This window comes from Muntiacus reevesi, chromosome 17 (assembly GCF_963930625.1).
Source record: "Muntiacus reevesi chromosome 17, mMunRee1.1, whole genome shotgun sequence".
Taxonomy (NCBI): Eukaryota; Metazoa; Chordata; class Mammalia; order Artiodactyla; family Cervidae; genus Muntiacus; species Muntiacus reevesi.
The window spans coordinates 27,679,425-27,702,307 of NC_089265.1; the positions used below are offsets into that span (position 1 = coordinate 27,679,425).

Here is a 22,883-nt window from a genome sequence, read left to right on the forward strand (position 1 = left end):
CCAAGAGGTCACACAAAATAATCTAAACTGGATTCTTTGTCTCCTTCCCTGCTAGGGACCAGATCATGTTCCATGTTGAAAATACAGTTTTGAATGTTTGTGAATTTGATTAGATATTATTCAGATCATCCTTTGTATGAGATGCATGCACTAAAATAGCCCAGCATCCAAAGAAGCTACTGTGTTTTCCAGAACAATCACAGAGAAGCTTTTTTTTTTTTTTTTTATGTAAAATATCCAAACCTTTTGCTAGAGAAAGATGATCTGTGGGGTGGGGAGGGGGGAACCATCAGAAAGAGTGAAGTGAATAGTTACCTCTGTCGTTTGAAGGTAAATGGAAGTTACGAGGACTTGGGGCTCGAGAGGCATAGGGGCTTCTGTATTTTTTCTACAGTGTTTGAGACAAATGAAATAGTACCATAGAGAACTGAGAATAATACAACAGAAGTCAAATTAAATGAGTCTCCTGCATGAAAATGGTCGTGGGAACTGTTCCCTGATGTTAAAAATCCACAGACCACTAGGTTGAGTGAAACCATGAATCTTGATGCCATACTGACCTGAAGTTCCAGAAGCCTAAGCACTGGGTTCAGGGAGGGACTGGAAAGTGAATGATGAAAAAGACCCAAGGGCTGCCCCTGGGGCAGCTGTTGGGTGGGTGGGAGGGAGGATGGAGCAGAGATGTAAGTGGACGCTGTGATTTCTTGCTCACTTCCCTTTCCTCTGCTCATTTCTTGCCCCCTCACTCCCAACCCCCTTTTCAAGATCTTTCCTTGGGGAAACTTCTCCTTTCTAGGAGTGGCAGCTGCTCTGAGAAGAGTAGCTGCTTCCTTGGAGAACATTGTGTCCTCATATTAGCAGACTGGTCACCCCAGACCGTTGCTGAGGAGCCTTCAAAGCCCATGACTTGTAGCCCTGCTGTATCAACTTGTTTTTGATTCTGTGTAGTAATACAAATTTGAGAAAATAGTAGTTTAAATAAAGTCAACAGATTTTCCTACTCTAGGATCTCAGAGAATGAAGATGATTATGCATCTTATAAACCTCCAAGATGAAGATATTGTATTAATATGTGACTATTTTCAGGTTGTGTTTGACCATGGAACACTTCTTGCTAACTCCCAAAGTAATGATAAATATCCCAAGTTGTTCAGACTTGCTTTTTACTTTCAAATGAATTTTTATTGAGCAGTGGGTCTTTTCTATTATAGAAAATTATCTTTATGGCTTTAATATTTAAGTCTAATGTTTGAATAAATCTATTTCCTGTGAATTCTTCAATTTCCAGTCTTCAGTTTCCCTGTTCTACTTCCATCTCTAAAATGCTCACTACTCTAACCCTTAAATGCTCCAATCAGTCACTCCAGTCTTTAGGAATTTTTAGGGTGTAAGAAAACATGGATTCTTTCCCTCAGGAAATTTAATATAGGTGTTGTTCATTTTGTAAATTAAGATACATATGTGCCAAGCAATGATAGATATAGACATGATGAGGAATGTTATTTTCTTAGTTTAGGTACATAGGTTAGATATCATACTCTGATGATAAATCTGATTGCTGCTGATAGATCTAATTGCTCAGAGGATGAGATGGCTGAATGGCATCAGCGACTCGATGGGCATGAGTTTGAGTAAACTCCGGGAGTTGGTGATGGACAGGGAGGCCTGGCGCTCTGCGATTCATGGGGTCACAAAGAGTCGGACATGACTGAGTGACTGAACTGAGCTGAACTGAGCTGATTCAGGATCTGAGGTCAATGAAATGTAGATGCTTTCTGGTTTCTAGATCTGCCTTGTTTCTTTGTGTCCATCAATGTTTAGAACTGAAAGCATTTAGCAAAAAATATTTTTTAGCCAAGATGTTCAACTATGAATTTGTTCCTTTTAGAACATTCTTGAAAGTTGGATTGACATGTAAAGATAATGCTGGAAGTTTTCTGTTGCTTAATGTTTCCTCCTTCCTTCCAGGTGTTGACCAAACCTCTGAGAGTGGCTGAGGGAGGTCAGTGTGTCCTCAGCACAGAGCATGTCCTGGTTTCTGATGAGGACACCAAACTGGACAACATCCACCTCTCCTTGCAGAGTCTGCCTCAGCATGGAATGGTGGAGCTAAATGGATTCCCTCTAAACACGGGGGCTACGTTTTCCTGGGGAGACCTCCAGGCCTTAAAACTTAGGTTAGAACATTTCCTGGATTCTTTGTTTTACACGCTTTGGCTCTCATTTGAATCAATTGTGAGGCAGTGTAAGAAGTTTATTCAATTCTTGCAGAAGTAGCAACATGCCACCTAATACTTTCAAGGGGCAGTTGAACATTAGAAATAACAACCTTTTACTTTTCCCTCCAGACATTTTCTTCCCCTTTGGCTTGCTGTACTGATGGGAATGATATTATGAATATTTGAACAACAAAAATTGAATTGCCATAAATATTAAATTCGCTGCAACAGCACATATCACAAAGGGTAGCAGTAAAACTAGATGAATTGAGTCTGAGCTAATCTATAAGGCTAATCTACATAATTGAATTTGGCTTTCAGAAAAGCCAACTTCATAACATGGGAAATTCTGGGGTAGAATTCTGTTGATTGATGTCTTTAATGTGACTTTTTAATCCATTCTACTGAGGAGGTGATTTGCAGGCGAATAAGTAGGGTAGGTTAGGTAGGTAGGACACAGACTAGTACTTGGGTCTCTTATAGTCAGGGGTGGAGTAATCTCTGCTTCATAGTTCTGTAGTGGGCCTATAGTATTAATAGTTCCCTTCCCTTGAGGATGTTCCTTTCCTCTGCCTAATGTCATTATGTAAGACACTTAAAAAAATATCTAGTAAAACTCTTTCTCTGTAAAATAATGCAAGATACTCAAAAGCAGTTGTCAGGTAGACAGACATACTGGTTAACTTCTCACTTGTGCAAATTCAAGTTACAAACTAGAATTTTGGTCTTTTTGATAAAGTATAGGCCTCAAATGCTTAGTTTTGCATTTGGAAATTGATAAAGAAGGGGGATTTGTGTACAGGAAGAACATTTTCATCCAGAAGTTTAGTTACACTGTTTTATTTACAGCTTCCAATATCTTAAGCTCTTTTCACTACTCTAGCTTTTTCCTACCCTGCAGAAAGAGAGCTCTGTTTAGGCAATTCTTTCTAGGGAATGAATAATTGATAGAAAAAAGGTACCAATTTTGCCAGCACATAGTTCTAGCTTTCTTAAGCTATAGTTCAAGCATTCTTCTAGAAACCTCAAATTATGTTTCATTCATTAAACTTAATAGCAACCAAACCTGATAAGGCAGATGGTTCTGTTCTCATATTATAGTTGAGTTAACTAAGGCACAAAAGGTTAACTAATGTCACTTAGCAAGTTTGTGGATGAGTCTGGTTTTAAAAGAAGTTCTGTTTGATTCCATTGTCATAGCTTAGAATGTGTACTCCTAGATCTATTTGGCCCTTTTAAGGATAATAGTATGATAAAATTTATTTGAATTAGCACATCATCACATGTCAGTCTACTTTTGATCAGGGAGCATGACAAAATAAAGCATAGGAGGCACATTGGGAATGTTGGGAGGGAAACTGGAGGTTGGAGGTGGGCTTTTTCCACCACTGAAATTGAATCCCTAACTAGTGCATGAGTGAGTCAATATCATCAATAAGCTAAACATTTGGCTCATTTCAACAATTATTTAAAACTTACAGTGTATCACTACAGTAGACTGGAGAGTGAATGGAAAGTCTAGAATTAGACAATTCCTTTAAGAAACTTGATTGGAGAAAGAAAAGAAAATAGTGTCAAGAATAGATCAAGAAAAAAATATTTTTAAGTCTGAAGAGATTCAAGAATTTTCTTAGGTTGAGAGGAAAAGACCTAGTCTTTAGCAAGAGGGAAATGGCAGGAGAGAGGTAGAGAGTAATCCATAGATGAGGTTTCAGGGTAGAGCTAAACTGATTTAGAGCACAGAAGGATTAGCCTTAAAAGTGGGGGAGGAGGGAGAATCACCAAAATCCTCTCATTGTCCCACTTCTGTCTGTCACTGCTCAGTCTTAGGGTCCCCTTGGCCCAGGCAGTGTTTTCTGTATGTAAGCAGAGCTACATCCACTGCTTCCCATTTTTACAGTGACAACTTAAAGGGCTGCTTTTTGATTTGGGGACAAGTTACAGACCTGGTGCGCTGGGAAGACCCAGAGGAATCGGGTAGAGAGGGAGGTGGGAGGGGGGATCGGGATGGGGAATACATGTAAATCCATGGCTGATTCATGTCAATGTATGACAAAAACCACTACAATATTGTAAAGTAATTAGCCTCCAACTAATAAAAATAAATGGAAAAAAAAAAAAAAGAATGCACAGAACACATTTTTTCCCGGGTGGAGCAATTTTGCCATCAAGGATGCTTGAATGGTTATGTAAGTGACTTCAAGATTATACTGGGATTTTGGTTATATGTTTATTTGATTGAACATAGGGCCAAAACCATGGAAAAGCTCTTGTGACAGGAATCTCAGCGCACTCTCACTGTGGCCTTGAGAGATTAGTGACAACTATCATCCCCACAGATATCAGCATGATGGATCTGAGGAACTTCAGGATGACATAGTACTGCAGGTCACAGATGGCACAAATGCAGCTGAATATGTTCTACACATTGAGGTATGTAGTAAGTTTCCTCCTTGGTTCATATAGAAACAAAGTTTTGGATTTGGAATCTTCTTAGGGTCCCTGATAGAAATGAAGATACATGCGCGTCAAAGCAAGAAAGTGCCTGTTTATGTCTTGGAATGTGTCAGTACAGGCAATAGAGGGCAAAAATATATTGGTGAAATGGGCATACTGGTTTTTCACTCCAGTTCATTTAAAGATAGGAATGCTCTGCCCTCAAACTCAGAGACTTAACTGAAGAAGCAATTGGTTCCTTATATGAATTATTTTCAATATTTTGAGCTGTAACCTTCAAAAATATTTATTTAGCAGTTGGATGGGTTAGGCTAGCATCATAGGGGTTTTTCCTGTTGTGTGCAAGGAGCCATATCTGTATGCACAATGTGAGTTTTTGTGAATTCCTGTATTGTACATTCCCCTGGCCTGTTTGAGATGATTAATTTCCCCCTTTTGACAAATGAAGGAAAATCTGCACATAAAGGTTGAGTACATGCTCAAAGACTTGATGGGAATCCTTAGGTTTCTTTATTGAGTGACTATCCATGTCCACAAGCATAACTCACAGGATTTGCAGTTATTTATAGTTAGTGACAAAGGAAAGTCTGCAGAAGACTTACCATGCTTCTTAAAGACCCTCTAATTACTCTTACTGTACCAAATTCTATTTCTGTTACAGTTGGTCAGATCTTCATGGTGTGAAATTATTGTTAAAGGTCATAATAATGTGTTTGCAAGATATTTTACAGTTAATAATTAATTTAGAATGATCACACCCATCTAGTGTTTTTAAAAGTACACAGGAAAGGAATTATCTTTATTTTATAGCAAAGGTCTGAGAAAGTTCAATGACTTGTCAAAAGCCATGAACTTGACCATGTAGACCTGGGCTGACATCTCTACTCTGGTCATCAGGCCAATGTTCTTTCTTCTTCACCACTGCCACAGAGCTCAATTAACAGGTGATTGTAATTCAGGAGCACTTACGCATGCCAGGTTCAATGCATAGTCCCTACCTTTCATTTTCCCACTTAGTTCTCATGATGGTCTTATACGTAGATGAAAAGAAGTATGTCATTTCAGCTTCATAAAGGTGAATTTTCTTTATTGGTGGACTTTTACATAGTAAGAAAGCTTTTCCAAGTTACATTTTTTTCCTGAAAAGAAAATTTCTGGTGAAAATCCCAGCTCTATCTTCTGTCTGTGACTATCTTTTATCAATGACAATAAGCTGTGCCCTTGAGGAAAAGAATCTGTTTGTGTTACTTTTTAGATAAAAGAGCATGTCCTTTGAAAGCCAATCAGAAGTTTGGGCAGTTGGGGGACAATTATATATGATTTTTTTTTTCATCCAGGAGAAATGTTTTTAATTCTATCACATTTGGACTTTTATGCATTTGAAAGCTGAGGCTCTTTTGTGAACTGCTGCGAGGTGATTACGTGAATGTGTTAGTGAGAATCAGATGGGGTCAAGAGCCATAATAAAGAGGGTCTTCACTCAATCTACTTGGAGGACTTGAACAGAGATATTGTCCCTTAATAACCCAATAGAAAATGCGATAGAGTATTGCATACTTTTTCTACCTTTAATTAAAGAAATAAGCCTGGGCTTATCACTCTTTTCTCTACCTGTTAAAGGAAAGTGTCAACATGATTTCATGTATATTTGTTGTAGAGTTGTTAGCCTGTTTAAATAGCAGAGTGACCAGGGCATATATACATAGTTATATTCGTCCATTCATTTATCCCATTAATGCTTAATAAGTGCCTTGTATATGCCAGGTCCTATGCTAAATGCTTGGGCTATGATGATGAACAAGACAAATATACGTCCTCTTCTTGTGGAGCTTATGGGCAAGGGAGGAGGGCGGGCTTTAAACAGATTATCACTGAAATAATTAGTTAAAATATGGATGTGTTCTACAAGTCAACAGGGTACTAAAAGAGGGTAAATTGAAGAAAGTTTCTAATGAGTCTCAGTTGTCAAGAAGTTTTCCTGGAGGAATCCATATGTAACCTAAACGTAGAGGAAGTCAAGTATAAAGCTAGGGGAGAACATAGCAGGCAAGGGACAGGGCGAGGATGCAAAGATGGTACAAAGACCTGATGTGTGTGGAACACAGTGTCTTGAGGATAACAGTGGAGTGGAACGGATTGTCAAAGGCACCCTATTGCATGAGATGAGGCCAGAGACCCTAGGAAAGTCCCTAAGAAGCTAGTGAAGTTTCAGTGATAAAGAATTTGCCTGGGGATATCTCTGGTGGTCTAGTGGTTAAGTTGTTGCCTTCCAATGCAGGGGGCGTGAGTTCAATCCCTGGTCAGGGTGCTAAGATCCCATATGCCTCCTGGCCAAAAAAACAAAACATAAAACAGAAGCAATATTATAACAAATTCAATAGAGACTTAAAAAAGAGAGAGAGAAAATCTATCTGCAATGCAGGAGACTCAGGTTCTATCCCTGGATCAGGAAGATACCCTGGAGTAGGAAATGTCAACCCACTCTAGTATTTTTGCCTGGAAAATTCCATGGACAGAGGAGCCTGGTGGGTGACAGTCCACGGGGTCCTAAAGAATCAGACATGACTAACCATGTACATGCACCCATGCACAGAATGGTGACTTGATGAAAGCTACATTTTAAAAAGATCACATTGGGGACTTCCCTGATAGTCCAGTGGTTAAGAATCTGCCTTGCAATGCAGGGGACATGGTTAGGGATCTAAGATCCCACATCAGTTCAGTTTAGTTCAGTCCCTCAATAGTGTTCAACTCTTTGTGACCCCATGGACTGCAGCACATCAGGCTTCCCTGTCCATAACCAACTCCCAGAGCTTACTCAACTCATGTCCATCTAGTCAGTGATGCTATCCAACCATCTCATCCTCTGTTGTCCCCTTCTCCTCCTGCCCTCAATCTTTCCCAGCATCAGGGTCTTTTCAAATGAGTCAGTTCTTCGCATCAGGTGGCCAAAGTATTGGAGTTTCAGCTTCAGCATTAGCCCTTCCAATGAATATTCAGGACTGATTTCCTTTAGGATTGACTGGTTAGATCTCCTTGCTGTCCAAGGGACTCTCAAGAGTCTTCTCCAACACCACAGTTCAAAAGCATCAATTCTTCAGCGCTCAGCTCTCTTTATAGTCCAACTCTCACATACATCCATACATGACTACTGGAAAAACCATAGCTTTGACTAGATGGACCTTTGTCAGCAAAGTAATGTCTCTGCTTTTTGATATGCTGTCTAGGTTGGTCATAGGTTTCTTCCAAGGAGCAAGGGTCTTTTAATTTCATGGCTGCAAGTCATCATCTTCTGTGATTTCCCCCAAAATAAAGTCTCTCACTGTTTCCATTGTTTCCCCATCTATTTGCCATGAAGTGATGGGACCATATGCCATGATCTTAGTTTTCTGAATTTTGAGTTTAAAGCCAACTTTTTCACTCTCCTCTTTCACTTTCATCAAGAGTCTCTTTAGTTCTTCTTCGCTTTTACCATAAGGATGGTGTCAAAGTATAGAGAATGTCATAATAAAGTCTCATATACCGATCACCTGATCTTAATAATTGCTATCGTTTTACCATATTTTCTTCATTTATTTTCTCTTTCCTCAATTATTTTAATTTAAGCCCCAGATATCATGACTTTAGCCTCTAAATGTTCCAATATACCTCTGAAATTAAAGATGTTTTCACTCTAGCTTTGTCTTGTGATTCACCCATCAACTCAGATTTTCCTACTTTGAACTTGGACTTTGCTTCTTTTCCTGTCTTCCTTCCTTACTGTGTGTCAGCAGAAGAAAGTCATTGAATAAGCTATATATTGTAGGCAGTGTGCTCAGCCTGGGCATATAGAAATGAATAACATCATATCTCTAGTCTGAAGAAGTTGGGACCTAATGGCTCTCAGAGAAGTCCTCCATGATCTGCCAGCTTCTCATAGTACAATACCTGTATGCCACCTTTGGGTAGCCATTTACTTGGTCTGTTCCTTTTGGCTTTATTGACTATGCCAAAGTCTTTGACTGTGTGGATCACAACAAACTGTGGAAAATTCTTAAAGAGATGGGAATAATAGACCACCTTACCTGCCTCCTGAGAAATCTATATGCAGGTCAGGAAGCAATAATTAGAACCGGACATGGAAAAACGGACTGGTTCCAAACTGGGAAAAGAGTACGTCGAGGTTGTATATTGTCATCCTGCTTATTTAACTTTAATGCAGAGTACGTCATGTGAAATTTAATTTATATGCAGAGTACATCATGTGAAATACTGGGCTGGATGAAACACCAGCTGGAATGAAGATTGCTGGAGAAGTATCAATAACCTCAGATATGCAAATGACACCACCGTTATGGCAGAAAGTGAAAAAGAACTAAAGAGCCTTTTGATAAAAGTGAAAGAGGAGAGTGAAAAGATCCCACATGCAGTGGGCAACTAAGCTCTCACGCTGCAACTCCTTGAAGCTCATGTGTTGCAACAAAGACCCAGCATAGCCAAAATAAAAAAATAATAATTTTTAAAAAAAGATCATATTGGTTGAAGTGTCAGGGAAGGAAATATAGGGTTGAGGGTATTCACAGGCCACACTTCATAAATAAATGTGCATCACACACCAAGTTGTGGTTGTGAACTCAGAGGAGGACTGTCCTTTATTCCTATTTAGAAAACATACTTTTTCAAATATATACAAAATATTTTAACATTGTGGACAGTCACTGCAATCTCATGTTGCTTTTCTTTCCTTTCACCTTAAGAGTTTTATTTTAATGACAGTGAGAGAAAAATGTATTACCACGTTGAAAACTGGCACTGATTTAACAGTTAGGGAGCTTCAGAATTTAACTCAAAATGTTTGAAATGCAGCTGCTACTTACTATATGTCCGGAGAAACTTCCTGGGTGGCAGGAAGTTGAAAGGGGAGGAGAGTTTTGTAATCACCAAGTAATTTGAAATATAAATAACTTTGATGTGGTAAATGTAAATGCTCAGACCACAAGGACTAGGTTTCCTCCAGAATATGCATGGATTGAACGAAGGAGGATAGGGGCTTAGGTGACAGACGCTTTATATTACATTTATATTTTGTCTGTCTAGAAACAAATGAGAGCTCTGGGTCCCAAATCATAACCATACTCCCCCATTCCTACCTTAAATGTCTCTCATATGGGTCATTTCTTCCAAGATGGTTCACATGGGGAAAGTTAAAAGATACAAACTGCTTGGCCAAATTCCATAGCTATTGTTTTGCGTGTCTGGAAGACTGAAAAAGTCTGTCATTCCAATTATGAGCAATGAGTTACCAGTTGGACAATTTGTCATTGCTTTCTTTTTCTCAAAAACATGCATTTTCCCCCCACCCTGTTTAGGTGTTCCCTGTAAATGATGAGCCACCAGTGCTAAAGGCGGACCTCGTTCCCATGATGCGTTGCTCCGAGGGTGAAGAGGTGGTCATCACTTCTGAATACGTTTTTGCTACTGATGTGGACAGCGATGATTTGAAGCTGATGTTCATGATTGTTGGACAACCTCAGCATGGGACTGTGAGGCGAGCTGGGGTCACGGTACATCAATTCTCTCAGGAAGATGTTGTCGCAGGGGCTGTGGCGTACAAACACACAGGTAGGTGACAGCACTGTGATGGGTCTGGGCGCGGGGATGCAATAGCATTACAGAGTCTTAGCTAATTCTTGCTGTGGGCTCTTAGAACCTCTGTCTTAATCCTATTTTTCAAATATGATCACCATATTCAGCAGTGTTTCTAGATCTCTCAGTAATACAGTGAATTTCACAGAAAGAGCAAATGTTATTGCTGCTATGTTCCTGATGCTTCCACACAGATTTTCCATTCACTCTGGCTCGTCCCCATCCCTATTTTGGTCAATTTGAAGAAGGCTATTTGGCCATCCCACTTTGGTTCCATATATCATACCAAAAATGCCTGAAGTAGGCTCCCTAAGGCAATTATATTATTAACTTGAGAAGTTTTCTGATTATCAGCTAGTTCCTAAGAAGTAACTGGTCTGCCCTATGGGTTCTTGAAGAGCAAAGATGTTTTATGCTTTGCGTAACTTGCCCACAGCACCTGACAATCATGAACACAGATTGGAAATATAGTAAATGGTTGTTTGTTAGCATTGGAGTTACATTTCTGGCATTGCATTATATTGCTATCTAGGTGGCATTTGTTCCTTATGCAAAATATTCACATAAAAAATGTTGTCAACATCTGAAATCTATAAATCACAGTAGTAGGCATAGTATGCTCAAAGGAGTATTATCCAGACCCGAAGATGAACGCCATTCCCAAGGAAAGATGATAGTAACACCTCTGTCCTTCATGGCATCACTACCCCTGCCACAGCTGATTTCTGGGTTGGGGGTATTTCCTCGGTAATAATGCCATGGATTTCCTCTAACTAACTTTTATCACACTCCATTACTGTTTCATGTTTACTCATCCGTATGCCTCGTTAACCTAGATTCCAGGGGGAATTATGACTGAGTGTGCCAGGCCAGGTGAGTGGTACAGGAAAGAAGAGGTATCAGAATTCAAATCTTTTTATTTGAAAAGACAGAGAAAGAGAATACAAGCAGTGATGTGGGAGGGAATTCAAGGAGGGGAACTGAGATAGCTCAAGTTTAACTTGGACATGGGTGAAAACATTTTGAAATAATATTTTTAAATGTACTTTGGAAAAAACCAATTTATTAGGATACCAGTTGCCTCAGACCCAATTAGTATGGTATACTTTAATCACTCCACTAGACATCTTTTTTCTTGAAATAATCTCTTTATCCTAGCTCTGTTAAGTCTTTGTTATTGTTGTTCAACTGGTAAGTCATGTCTGACTCTTTGCGACCCCATCAACTGCAGTATGCCAGGCTTCTGTGTCCTTCACTTTCTCCCAGAGTTTGTACTAATTCCTGTCCATTGAGTTGGTGATGGCATCCAACCATCTCATCCTCTGTTGTCGCCTTCTCCTTCTGCCCTCAATCTTTTCCAGCATCAGGGTCTTTTCCAATAAGTTGGTTCTTTGCATCAGGTGGCCAAAGTATTGGAGCCTCAGCATCAGTCCTTCCAGTGAATATTCAGGGTTGATTTCCTTTAGGATCGACTAGTTGATCTCCTTGCTGTCTAAGGGGCTCTCAAGAGTCTTCTCCAGCACCATAGTTGGAAAGCATCAATTCTTCCATGCTCAGCCTTTTTTGTGGTCCAACTCTCACATCTGTACGTGACTTGGAAAAGGTTTTGTTGGCTCTTTCCTTGTCCTGAGAAGTATAGTCCACTTACTCAGTGTCTCTCAATGTCAAGAGTTCACAAATAGGTGTTTCTTTTTGATTTGCCCAAACTGACTATCAGAAAAGTGATCTAGAGACCAATATTATGGTTTGTTACATAATTTTAACATCTTTGAAAGGCTCATTTGGCATAGATACATTATGGGTGAGATGAAACTATCTTCTTTTTAATCCTGTGCCTTGTTCCAGGTACTAAACAACAAGTAGACATACGTATAGTTATACGTTTAGCGTGACGGCCATACAAGGGAGAATTAACACATTTTTTTTTCCTTCAAAGACCTAGTAGGACACTGGTACAAATTCTTTCAGGTAGACATTTTTGTTATGTTAATAAATAACAGAAATACTGTATTCAAACAATATTTTATTTGAATGATACTTTTGCTTGTAATGTTCACTCAGTTACTCGGTAGTGATTAGCACTGTTTAGAATGAGTAAAGAGAAACTCAGAATAGGAGCTAAAATTTCCATGGCCCTGCGCTTACCTTCATACATTGGTTATCAAGATTACCAAAGAACAATTGTTGTTGTAGTTTTAGTTGCTTAGTTGTGTCCAGCTCTTTTGCAACCCCATGGACTGTAGCCTGCCATGCTCCTCTTGTCCATGGGATTCTCCAGGCAAGAACACTGGAGTGGGTTGCCCTTCCTACTCTAGATCTTCCTGGCTAGGGATTGAACCTGCATCTCCTGCATTGCAGGTGAATGCTCTACTGGTGAGTCACCAGGGAAACCTGGTATCAATTGTATCACCATTATTTTATTTATTTATTTATTTTTGTGATTATGAAAATAATATATACTCATTACAGAAAGCTTAGAAAATTATGATAAAATTTTGAAAAATCAACTTATGTACCTCTGAAAGATAATCACTGTTAACATTTCAGTATTACAATGTTTTCTTTTCCTTTTTCTAATTGTAATTTTTAATATAGTTGCAATCACGTTGTATCTGCAGTTCCTTTAAATATTATTAAATGTTACAAAATTATTGTAACCATGTTTTAATCATTGAATATTTTATGATATAAAATTATTACTAAATTGCTATTCTCCAAACACTAAATATGAGACCATTCAAAAATTATTTAATAAATAGCAGTCCAGTTAACTGTTTTCAGTATAAATTGTATCTTTAGACTGTATCTCATTTCAAGGTAAAGAATTCTTCGACCCATGTCGTAGCCATTTTTTTGTGGCTTAACACTCAGCCAACTTTTCCAGCTCTTTCTACGAATGTCTCACATGCTTTTCTAATATTGAAATTACAGTTACTGAATGTACTATATTCAGTCTTTTGGTTCTCTAGGGGATCTTCCTGGCTAGGGATTGAACCTGCATCTCCTCAATGCATTGCAGGTACATTCTTTACTGCTGAGTCACCTGTTTTCATTTTCATTTCCTAGAATTATTTTTCCATTTCTCTTCCCCACTCCCTCTTCCTACACATCTTCTCTCCCATCTCCCAGTTCTCTGCCTTATCTGCCTTATAAACCACTCATTATTTAATGCTCAGTACAAAGTGAGCAAGGCCATCTGGAAAGATTTCTCTGACTTTCCCTGGCATGTGCATTCTGTCCCCATGCCATCATCAGCCTATGTTCTCATCCTCCTTCACCCTCAGCACCTAATGCATAATAATCAGGCTGAGATAGATGAATATTCCATTTAATAGGCTAAAAATGGCTAAGAGTGGCAATTTTATATGGTTCCACTTAATATATACACACATCTGTGATATTCTAACCGGATTGCATTTCCTTCCCTCCCATTAGACTGTGTCCCCTCCTGACATATAGTAGGTCTTTGAACATTTGATATTTTTTGAACTGCCTTGACATTTTCAACATGTCAGTCTTTCCCTCCGCTGGAGCACGCAGAACACTAATTCTCACACAACAAGCATTAAATAAGTATTTATCAAGTGAGTATTGAATAAAAAAGCTTTATGCCAATTAACTTTTTTATAAATATGAATAGATGAGTGGTGTCTTCCCCCCACTTTTCCTAAAGTAGGAGGCTGATTTGTTTAATTTTAATGTCTCAACTTTATTCTTTAAAAAAAAAATAAGCCCAGTCTTCTCATTCTTTAATCATATGGTTACTCAATAATATCATCTTGAAGATTTCCTTGTCTGCCATCTTTTTATTGGAGTATAATTGCTTTATAATGTTTGTTAATCTCTGTTGTACAGTGAGGTGAATCAGCTATATGTATACTTAAATCCCCTCCCTCTTGAGCTTCCCTCCCACCCCAACCCCCCATCCCACCCTCCTGGCTCATCGCAGAGCACCAAGCTGGGATCTCTATGCTCTCCAGAAGCTTCCTACTAACTGTCTGTTTTACACATGTAGTGTTTGTATGTCAATGCTACATTCTCAGTTGGTCCCACCCTCTCTTTCCCCTTCTGTGTCCACAAGTCTGTTCTGTATATCTGCACTTCTTTTCCTGCCCTGCAACTAGGTTCATAAGTACCATCTTTTTAGATTCCCTATATATGCATTAGTGGTGTTGTTCAATTGCCCAGTCATGTCTGGCTCTTTGCAACTCCATGGACTGCAGCATGCCAGGCCTCCCTGTCCCTCACCATCTCCTGAAGTTTGCACAAGTTCATGTCTGTTGCATCGGTGATGTCATGCAGCCATCTTATCCTCTGACTCCCTTTTCTTCTGCCCTCAGTGTTTCCCAGCATCAGAGACCTTTCCAATGAGTCAGGTGTTCATGTCAGGTGATTAAAATATTGGAGCTTCAGCTTCAGCAAAATTCAATGAATATTCAGGGTTGATTTCCCTTAAGATTGACTGGTTTGATCTCATCAAAAGGTTCTTGATTACCCTCATCAAAAGGCTCTTCACTTCCTCTTTGCTTTCTGCCATTAGAGTGGTATCATTTGTATATCTGAGTTTGTTGATGTTTCTCCTATCTTTTTTTTTTTTTTAATTTGTATTTATTTATTTATTTCTGGCTGTGTTGGGTTTTTTTTTTTTTTCATTTATTTTTATTAGTTGGAGACTAATTACTTTACAATATTGTAGTGGGTTTTGTCTACTATCTATCTTGATTCCAGCGTATAACTCAGTCAGCCTGGAATTTCTTATGATGTGCTCAGCATATAGGTTAAACAAACAGGGTGACAGCGGACAGCCCTGTTGTACTGCTTTCTCAATCCTGAGCCACTCAGTTTTTCATACAGAGTTCTAACTTTCTTTTTGACCTGCATACAGGTTTCTCAGGAGACAGGTAAGATGGTCTGGTACTCCCATCTCTTTAAGAGCTTTCCACAGTTTGTTATGATCCACACAGTCAAAGGCTTTGGCATAGTCAATGAAACAGAGGTAGATGTTTTTCTGGAATTCCCGTGCTTTCTCTATGATCCAGTGAATGTTGACAATTTGATCTCTGGTTCCTCTTCCTTTTCTAAACCCAGCTTGGATGTCTGGAAGTTCTTGGTTCATGTAATGCTGAAGCCTGGCATGCAAGATTTTTAGTATGACCTTACTTACATGGGAGATATACGCATTAATATTTGTTTTTTTCTTTGTGACTTACTTCACTTTGTATGACAGACTCTAGGTTCATCTACATCTCTACAGATGACCCAGTTTTGTTCCTTTTTAAGTTCCATGTCATTTTTTTAAACAGGTGTAATAATTCCAAGTACAATGCTCTATAGATTTGACCAATGTGTCTTGTGAAAAGAGATGTTGCTCCTGATCTTTTGTGCCCTAGTCTCATTGAAACTTCAAACATAATTGCTTCCCTCTTGGCACTTTTAGGGTAATGTATGAGAATTATCAAAAGTACATCTACAGAACTTTTCTGCCCCCTGGATAGTAAGCACTCCTTCCTACTTCTGTGCTGTTCATTAGTAATCCAAGAATAGATTGTCCTATTTACTGATAAAGTATCTAGTCCTGATATTTTCTTCCTCTTTCCTCTCACGACTTAAGTTGGGACCATTTTGAACCCCATAGATGGAAGCTCTCAAGAGTAAAAAGAAGATGAAAATTAGGGTCTCTTCTTATCCAGGTGCTGTTGCTATTTTGCTAACATCTTGACTATACGTAATGAGGAAAATACTGAAGCAAATGACAAAGATGTGGGTTATCTTTGTATTTCACCTATCCAGCTTCTTCTGCAGTGAGTGGTTGTTCAATTAAGGAGGTTAATGCAAATGGGAGGACAATTACCAGAGGGACAGGGTGCCTTCTGTTTTCCCTGCGGTTGGTCCTAACACTAATAATTATGGGAGAAGAGTGAAGCCATCCCGAGTCCAGCTCTGTGTCTCCCTTGTTCATTTGTGAACTGTCAGGCCCTTGTTAGCCCTGTTTTGCCCCTCCATATGGTGATAGATGGCTGGCAGGGTTTTCACCAGAGGCAACAGATGGGCAAGCATTTCTGCATTATTTTCATGACTCTATTTAATTTCATAGTAATAAAATTGAGTTTCACATTTTAACCACATAAGTTCCTTTCCTTGCCATTCTATACTTGTAGAGGAAGTCTAAGGCAATTTCATCTTGGTATTCTGCATTTTTTAAAAGTCATCTTTCAGCTGTAGTTGTGTCTTCCAGGTGGTGAGATTGGCCTGATGCCTTGTTTCGACACCATTACATTGGTGGTTTCGGACAGAGAAGCTGGTCCTTTTGTGAATGGACCTCATCCATCTGTTCCTCTTCACGAGTCCTTTCCAGTGTATGATCTCAACATCACAGTGTATCCAGTGGACAACCAACCGCCTTCAATTGCAATAGGTGGCCATGTTTTTTCTCTTAAGCTTCTGTTATCTCACCTAGTCACACCTGTGGTCCTGTGAAATAATGCCTTTATTAGAGTCAAAATAGAAAACCACCATACAAAATTGCCTCTAATAATTGTCTCAATACAGACTTGTGGAAACCTCAGATCTGTGAAAGATTACAGGGCAAAAGAAATAACTTGTTTAAAAATTTAGATAAATCCATATGGAGAGACAATGCAAATGTGTGTGTGTGTGTCTGTGTGTGTTTTAAAATGAAGACAACATTGTACTACTCAGATATTCTGGTTTTATTTCACATGGGAAAGTATCATTTACCTGGTAGAGACAGTAATCTATTTTATCTATAATAATTTCTGTTAGAATAGAATGAGTATATCAGTGGGACTATTGATATATATTTAACCTTGTTTGCTTTTTAGGAAGTCATCTCTTTGTAGGCACTATGTATATGTTCTGACTCTCAGAAAAGAAATGCAAGCATATGTATGAATGTTATTGTAATTTGCAGACTGTCTCCCAAGCAGTGTTCTGGAAAGGAAGCATTATCCCTGCAGAATAATTAAGCACTACAGCATGAAAAAAATGCTCGTTATGAGCAATTCATAATAGTTCTCAGGCAATTAACGCTCTGACAAACAGAGGTAACAACTTATCTTGAATAGTATATAAACCACATTCAGTGGCTTATCATTAAAACATTTTGGCAATTCTTATTTTCATTTGTCACTTCTATAGAGACACATGGGAAATCAGAGTTCCTTGAGAATGACTAAAGGGCTGTACTGGAGCATTTAGTATTTCTTCTATCTTTCCGTAATAGTCTGGCTTTCTTAGACAAGAAAAAATATAATTCCATAAGTCAAATTAAATTCCACCCATTACCCCTGAATATTTTCACCATAAGGAGAATTATGCCAAAGGAAATGAACATCTCCCATGGAAGTACATTTGCTTATAGGAGGCATCTCTGAATTGGAATTTCAATCACTCCCTTTTGTCCTCACTATTCTGATTAGAGGATTTCACAGTAAGTCATAATTGTGTTATTATTTGTATGCAGGTACCATATTCGTTGTAGATGAGGGTTTCTCAGCAGCCCTTACCGTTAACCATTTGTCTGCCACTGACCCTGACACTGCAACAGACGACTTGGAGTTTGTTTTGGTTTCTCCTCCCCAGTTTGGCTACCTTGAAAACACACTCCCTTCTGCAGGTTTTGAAAAGAGCAATATGGGCATCAGCATAGGTAAGTCATGGTTTCATGTCCAGCAATAATCGGCCTTTGTTTGAGACTCTCACTGATTAGGTTATGTGTAATAACTGGGTTAGAACTTCAACAATGTTCAAAGTACTACACTTGAGGAATTATTATTATCACTGATACTTTCAAATACTATTATTTTTCATTCTAATTTTTCATTTAAAATTTCCCATGTATGGGAGTTTACTTCAAAATAAATGGAAATTACACTTATGGAAAATTTAAGGATAAATATTGAAGAAATAGCATTTTAAAAGGCCCTCATAGCAACACAGAATACTGTGACAGAATAAATCTGGTGGAACTCACAGTCTTATTCTCACTTTTAAAACATACAGGCAGAAAAGAGTAGGAAATATATCATGGAAATACTGAAGGTAATGACATTAATTTTAAAAACAAAGTGTGTCTTGAAAACTTGAATAGTTCTGGTGTTTCAGTTGAAAAGAAAACAACCAAAGCCAAAACAAATGCCAAAACCAAAATCATTCAAAAGCAACACTTCAGAAGTAAATTATTCTGTAAGCACCTTTTGGGGCATATCCATTTTAAATACGAGAGAAGCTGGGTTTACAATTAGTTGTGTTAGTATAATGAATAGGAAAAACAAGATACCACTAAACGCTGCCTGTAGGAAACCCACTTCAGCTTCAAGGTCAGACACAGGCTTAAAATGATGGGATGGTAAAAGATATTCCTTGCAAATGGAAACCGAAAGAGAGCAAGGGTAGATATACATAAACTAGACAAAATAGTCTTTTAAGTCAAAAGTATAACAAGACACAAAAAGGTCATTATATAATGATAAAGTATTAATTCATTGAGAGGATATAATAGTGGTAAATGTATATGCATACAATATTGGAACACTTAAATATATTAAGCAAATACTAGAAGAACTGAAGAGGGTAATACTCAATAATACAATAATTGTAGGGACTTCAGTGTCCCATTTTCAACACTGGATGAATCATTCGGATGGAAAATCAGTAAGAAAACATTAGACTTGAACTATATATTAGACCAAATGAACCCAACAGGCATACATGTATTCCATTCAACAAAAATAGATTGCATATTCTTCTCAAATGCATAGGAAACAGTCTCTGGGATAGATCATATAATGAGTCACTAAGCAGGTCTTAACAATTTAAATAAAAAGATTGAAATTGTACCAAGTATCTTTTTTTTTTAACCACAATGGCATGAAGTTAAAGTCAATAACTAGAGTTAACTAGAAAGTTCCCAAATATGTGAAAATTAACACATTCCTGAATAACCAATGGATCGAAGACTAAATATAAGAAAGAAATTTAAAAATCTTAAATAAAAATAGAAATACAACACAGCAAAATACATGGAATGCACCAAAGCAGTGCTGAGGAAAGTTTTATAATGATAAGTGCTGCATTAAAAAAGTAAATAACCTATAACTAGAAAAGCAAGAACAAATTAGGCCCATATTTAGCAGAAGAAAGGATATAATAAAGACCAGAGGAGAAACAAATAAAGAACAGATAAACAATGGGGAAGGTTAATGAAACTGAGTTGATATTTTTAAAAGGTAAAGGAAATTGGCAAACTTGTAGCTAGACTTAACAGTGAAAGTTTGAAAAATTTTCCTCTAGGATCAGGAACAAGACAAAAATTCCCACCTGCATCACCCCTATTCAATGTAGTACTGAAAATCATAGCCAGAGATGGAAATAAAGGTATTCAAATCAGAAAGGAAGAAGTAAAATGTTTCTATTTGCAGATGATGTGATATTATATATGGAAATTCTTAATGACTTCACCAAAAACCATTAGAACTAATGAACAGATTCAGTAGTTTCATGGTACAAAATCAACATACAAAACTCAATTGTATTCCTATACATGGACAATAAACTTTCTGAAGAAGAAACAGAGAAAGCAATCTCATTTATAATAGCATAAAAAACAGTAAAATATATAGGAGTAATTTTAACCAAGGTAGTGAAAAATTTATATACCAACTGTAAGACATAAAATTAGTGTCTTGATGAAAGAAATTGAAGAGGACACAAACAAATGGAAAGACATCCCATGTTCATGGGTTGAAAGTGCTAATATAGTTAAAATGTCCTTACTGCCCAAAGCTATCTGTAGATTCAGTGCAATCCCTATCAAAATTCCAATGACTTTTTTTTCTTGTAGAAATAGAACAGATAATCCTAACATTTGTATGGAACCGCAAAAGACTTCAGATAGCCAAAGAAATCTTGAGAAAAAAGAGCAAAGTTGGAAGCATCATACCTGCTAATTTCAAACTATTATTGCAAAGCTATCATAATCAAAGCAGAAAAAAAATAACAAGCACATGGATCAACATAACAGAATAGAGAGCCCAGAAATAAAGCCATACATATATGGTCAATAAATTCTTAATGAAGGAACCAAGAGAATACAATGTGCAAAGCATTCTTTAAGAAGTGGTATTGGGAAAAATGGGCAGCCACATTCAAAAGAATGAAACTGGACCATTATCTTACAACACAAAAATAAATAACTCAAAATGGATTAAGATCTTACATATGAGACATGAAACCATAAAGCTCCTAGAAGAAAACATAGGCAGTAAGTTCCCTAATGTGGGTCTGGTGACAATTTTTTTAATTTGACACCAAAAGCAAAGGTAAAAAAGCAAAATATCAAGAAGTGGGATTACATTAAAATACTTCTTCAGAGAAGAGAAACAATCAATAAAATGAAAAGAGTATCTTTAGAATGGGAGAAAGTATCTGCAAACCACCTATCTGTTAGGAGATAAAATCTAAGATATATAAATTACTCATACAACTCAATACAAAAAGCTTAACAATCTGATTAAAAAATGAGCAGAGGACTTGAATAGACCTTTCTTCAGAGAAGACATACATGCTTGTATCAAATCAACATGTCTTACACCTTAAACTCATACAGTGATATGTGAATTATGTCTCAATGGAGTTGGAAGAAAGATTAATGCATTAAAGATTAGTTGCATTAATTGCAATTTCTCCTGTGACTTAGGGTGGGGGCCTTAGCTAGCTCAGTTGGTAAAGAATCTGCCTGCAATGCAGGAGACCGGGTTCAATCCCTGGGTAACGAAGATCCCCCAGAGGAGGACATGGCAACCCACTCCAGTATTCTTGCCTGGAAAATCCCATGGACAGAGGAGCCTGGCAGACTACAGCCCATGGGGTTGCAAGAGTTGCACATAACTTAGCGATTAAACTGCTGCCTGTGACTTAATACACAACACAGAGCGTTTTTATCTTTTGATTTAAGTCGATATCAGAATACCATAATAGCAGGTCAGTTAATTTCACTCATTCCTGCCAGTTGCTTGATATGCAATCAAGTAAGCTGACAATAGGCTACCATCCTGGTAGCTCAGATGGTAAAGAATCTGCCTGCCATGCAGGAGACTGGGGTTCGATCTCTAGATGGGGAAGATCCCCTGGAGAAAAATGGCAACCCACTCCAGTATTCTTGCCTGAAGAATTCCACGGACAGAGGAGCCTGGCGGGCTATAGCTCATGGAGTTGCAAAGAGTTGGAGACAACTTAGCAACTGACAGATGGTTGATGAACTCTTGATTTGCCTTTATATGAAAGAGATGGTTCCTTTCTTGTTCAAATATGACAAGAACTGCTCACTCCGGAGCACTGATTTTAATCAAGGTCTCTCTGACATTCACTCCAAGTATGTGAATGATGGTCACAAGGTCCCTATGTCCTAGTTAGCAGTTACAGCCCTTCTGTTCTCCATGCAACTTTTAATTCTTCCTGGTAATTTATGGATATGTTTTTATGTTGATGGGTATAGTCATTATAGAAGTCTGTGATAACTGATCCTTAGGTCAACTGCTGTGATCTCTTATTTGCTCTGCTGAGAAATAGGCTATTGGGTTAAGGACTAAGGACCAGTAGCTTGGGAAAATCTATTTTTCTTATTTACCTGCTCCATTTTCTTGTGCTCTAGCTTCGTTTCAGTGGAAAGACATGAAGGCTTTACATATTAACTATGTGCAGTCCAGGCATCTGGGGATGGAGCCAACGGCTGACAAGTTTATGTTGTATGTCACCGATGGGAAGCGACGCTCCATGGAGATACCATTTTACATTATAATCAACGCTACAAATGATGAAGCTCCTGATTTTATAGTGCAGAATATTACTGTAAGAAAGATAATTTGAATTTTTAGCCTCTATCATTTTCTAGTTTTTGTTTTCACCTAATCTATTTACATCGGTCTATGTGCACTTAACACATCAAGTTAGTGAGTAAAGAGGGCAGTAACCTATGCTATGTAATGCAATCACTTGATAAATATTTTTCTAATAGTAATGATGATGGTCATGATAATAATAATTGCTAACAGAAGGCAATTGCATAGTTTAAATAACAGTTGTCTGTATATAGAATGCAGTGTTTGCTAGGAGGTCCTGTTGCAAACCCTTTACATGTGTTCATATTGAATCCTCATAATAGGCTTTTAAAGTGATGGCATTATTATTGCCATGTAATAACTGCAATAAATGAGACTAAAAAGGTTAAGTTAGTGTCCCCAGATCACAGAGCTTTGTAGTAAGTAAAAAGTAGGGGATTTGCGCCCAGGTGCTTTGATTCCATAGCATGCTACCTTAACCAGTGTCACAATAGCAAGGACTCTTAATTCACAAACTACAGGGATCTTTTTTATATAGCTGTTTATAAAGATATATGACCAGAAAAAATACAATTTGGACCATTATTTTTGTGCAGTTTTAAAATGCCATTATATTATATAATAATATTTGTTAGTTTTATTTAAAAATTTAGGCATAGTTAAAATGGCCCAGCATATCACTGCTGAGATAATTGTTGACTTAAAAAAAATAATAAATATGTGG

The 22,883-nt window shown here is 37.9% G+C and overlaps 1 protein-coding gene across 1 annotated transcript in view; it reads left to right on the top strand.

The window, feature by feature from the left end:
• Nucleotides 1–22,883, top strand: part of FREM1 (FRAS1 related extracellular matrix 1) — a 145,735-nt gene that overhangs the window by 54,623 nt on the left and 68,229 nt on the right. The window contains exons 13-18 of the mRNA XM_065908057.1: nt 1,969–2,177; nt 4,559–4,652; nt 10,025–10,277; nt 16,537–16,716; nt 17,785–17,970; nt 21,973–22,169. Of these exons, the coding sequence (XP_065764129.1) occupies nt 1,969–2,177; nt 4,559–4,652; nt 10,025–10,277; nt 16,537–16,716; nt 17,785–17,970; nt 21,973–22,169 (1,119 nt within the window). The remainder of the gene's footprint in view (nt 1–1,968; nt 2,178–4,558; nt 4,653–10,024; nt 10,278–16,536; nt 16,717–17,784; nt 17,971–21,972; nt 22,170–22,883) is intronic.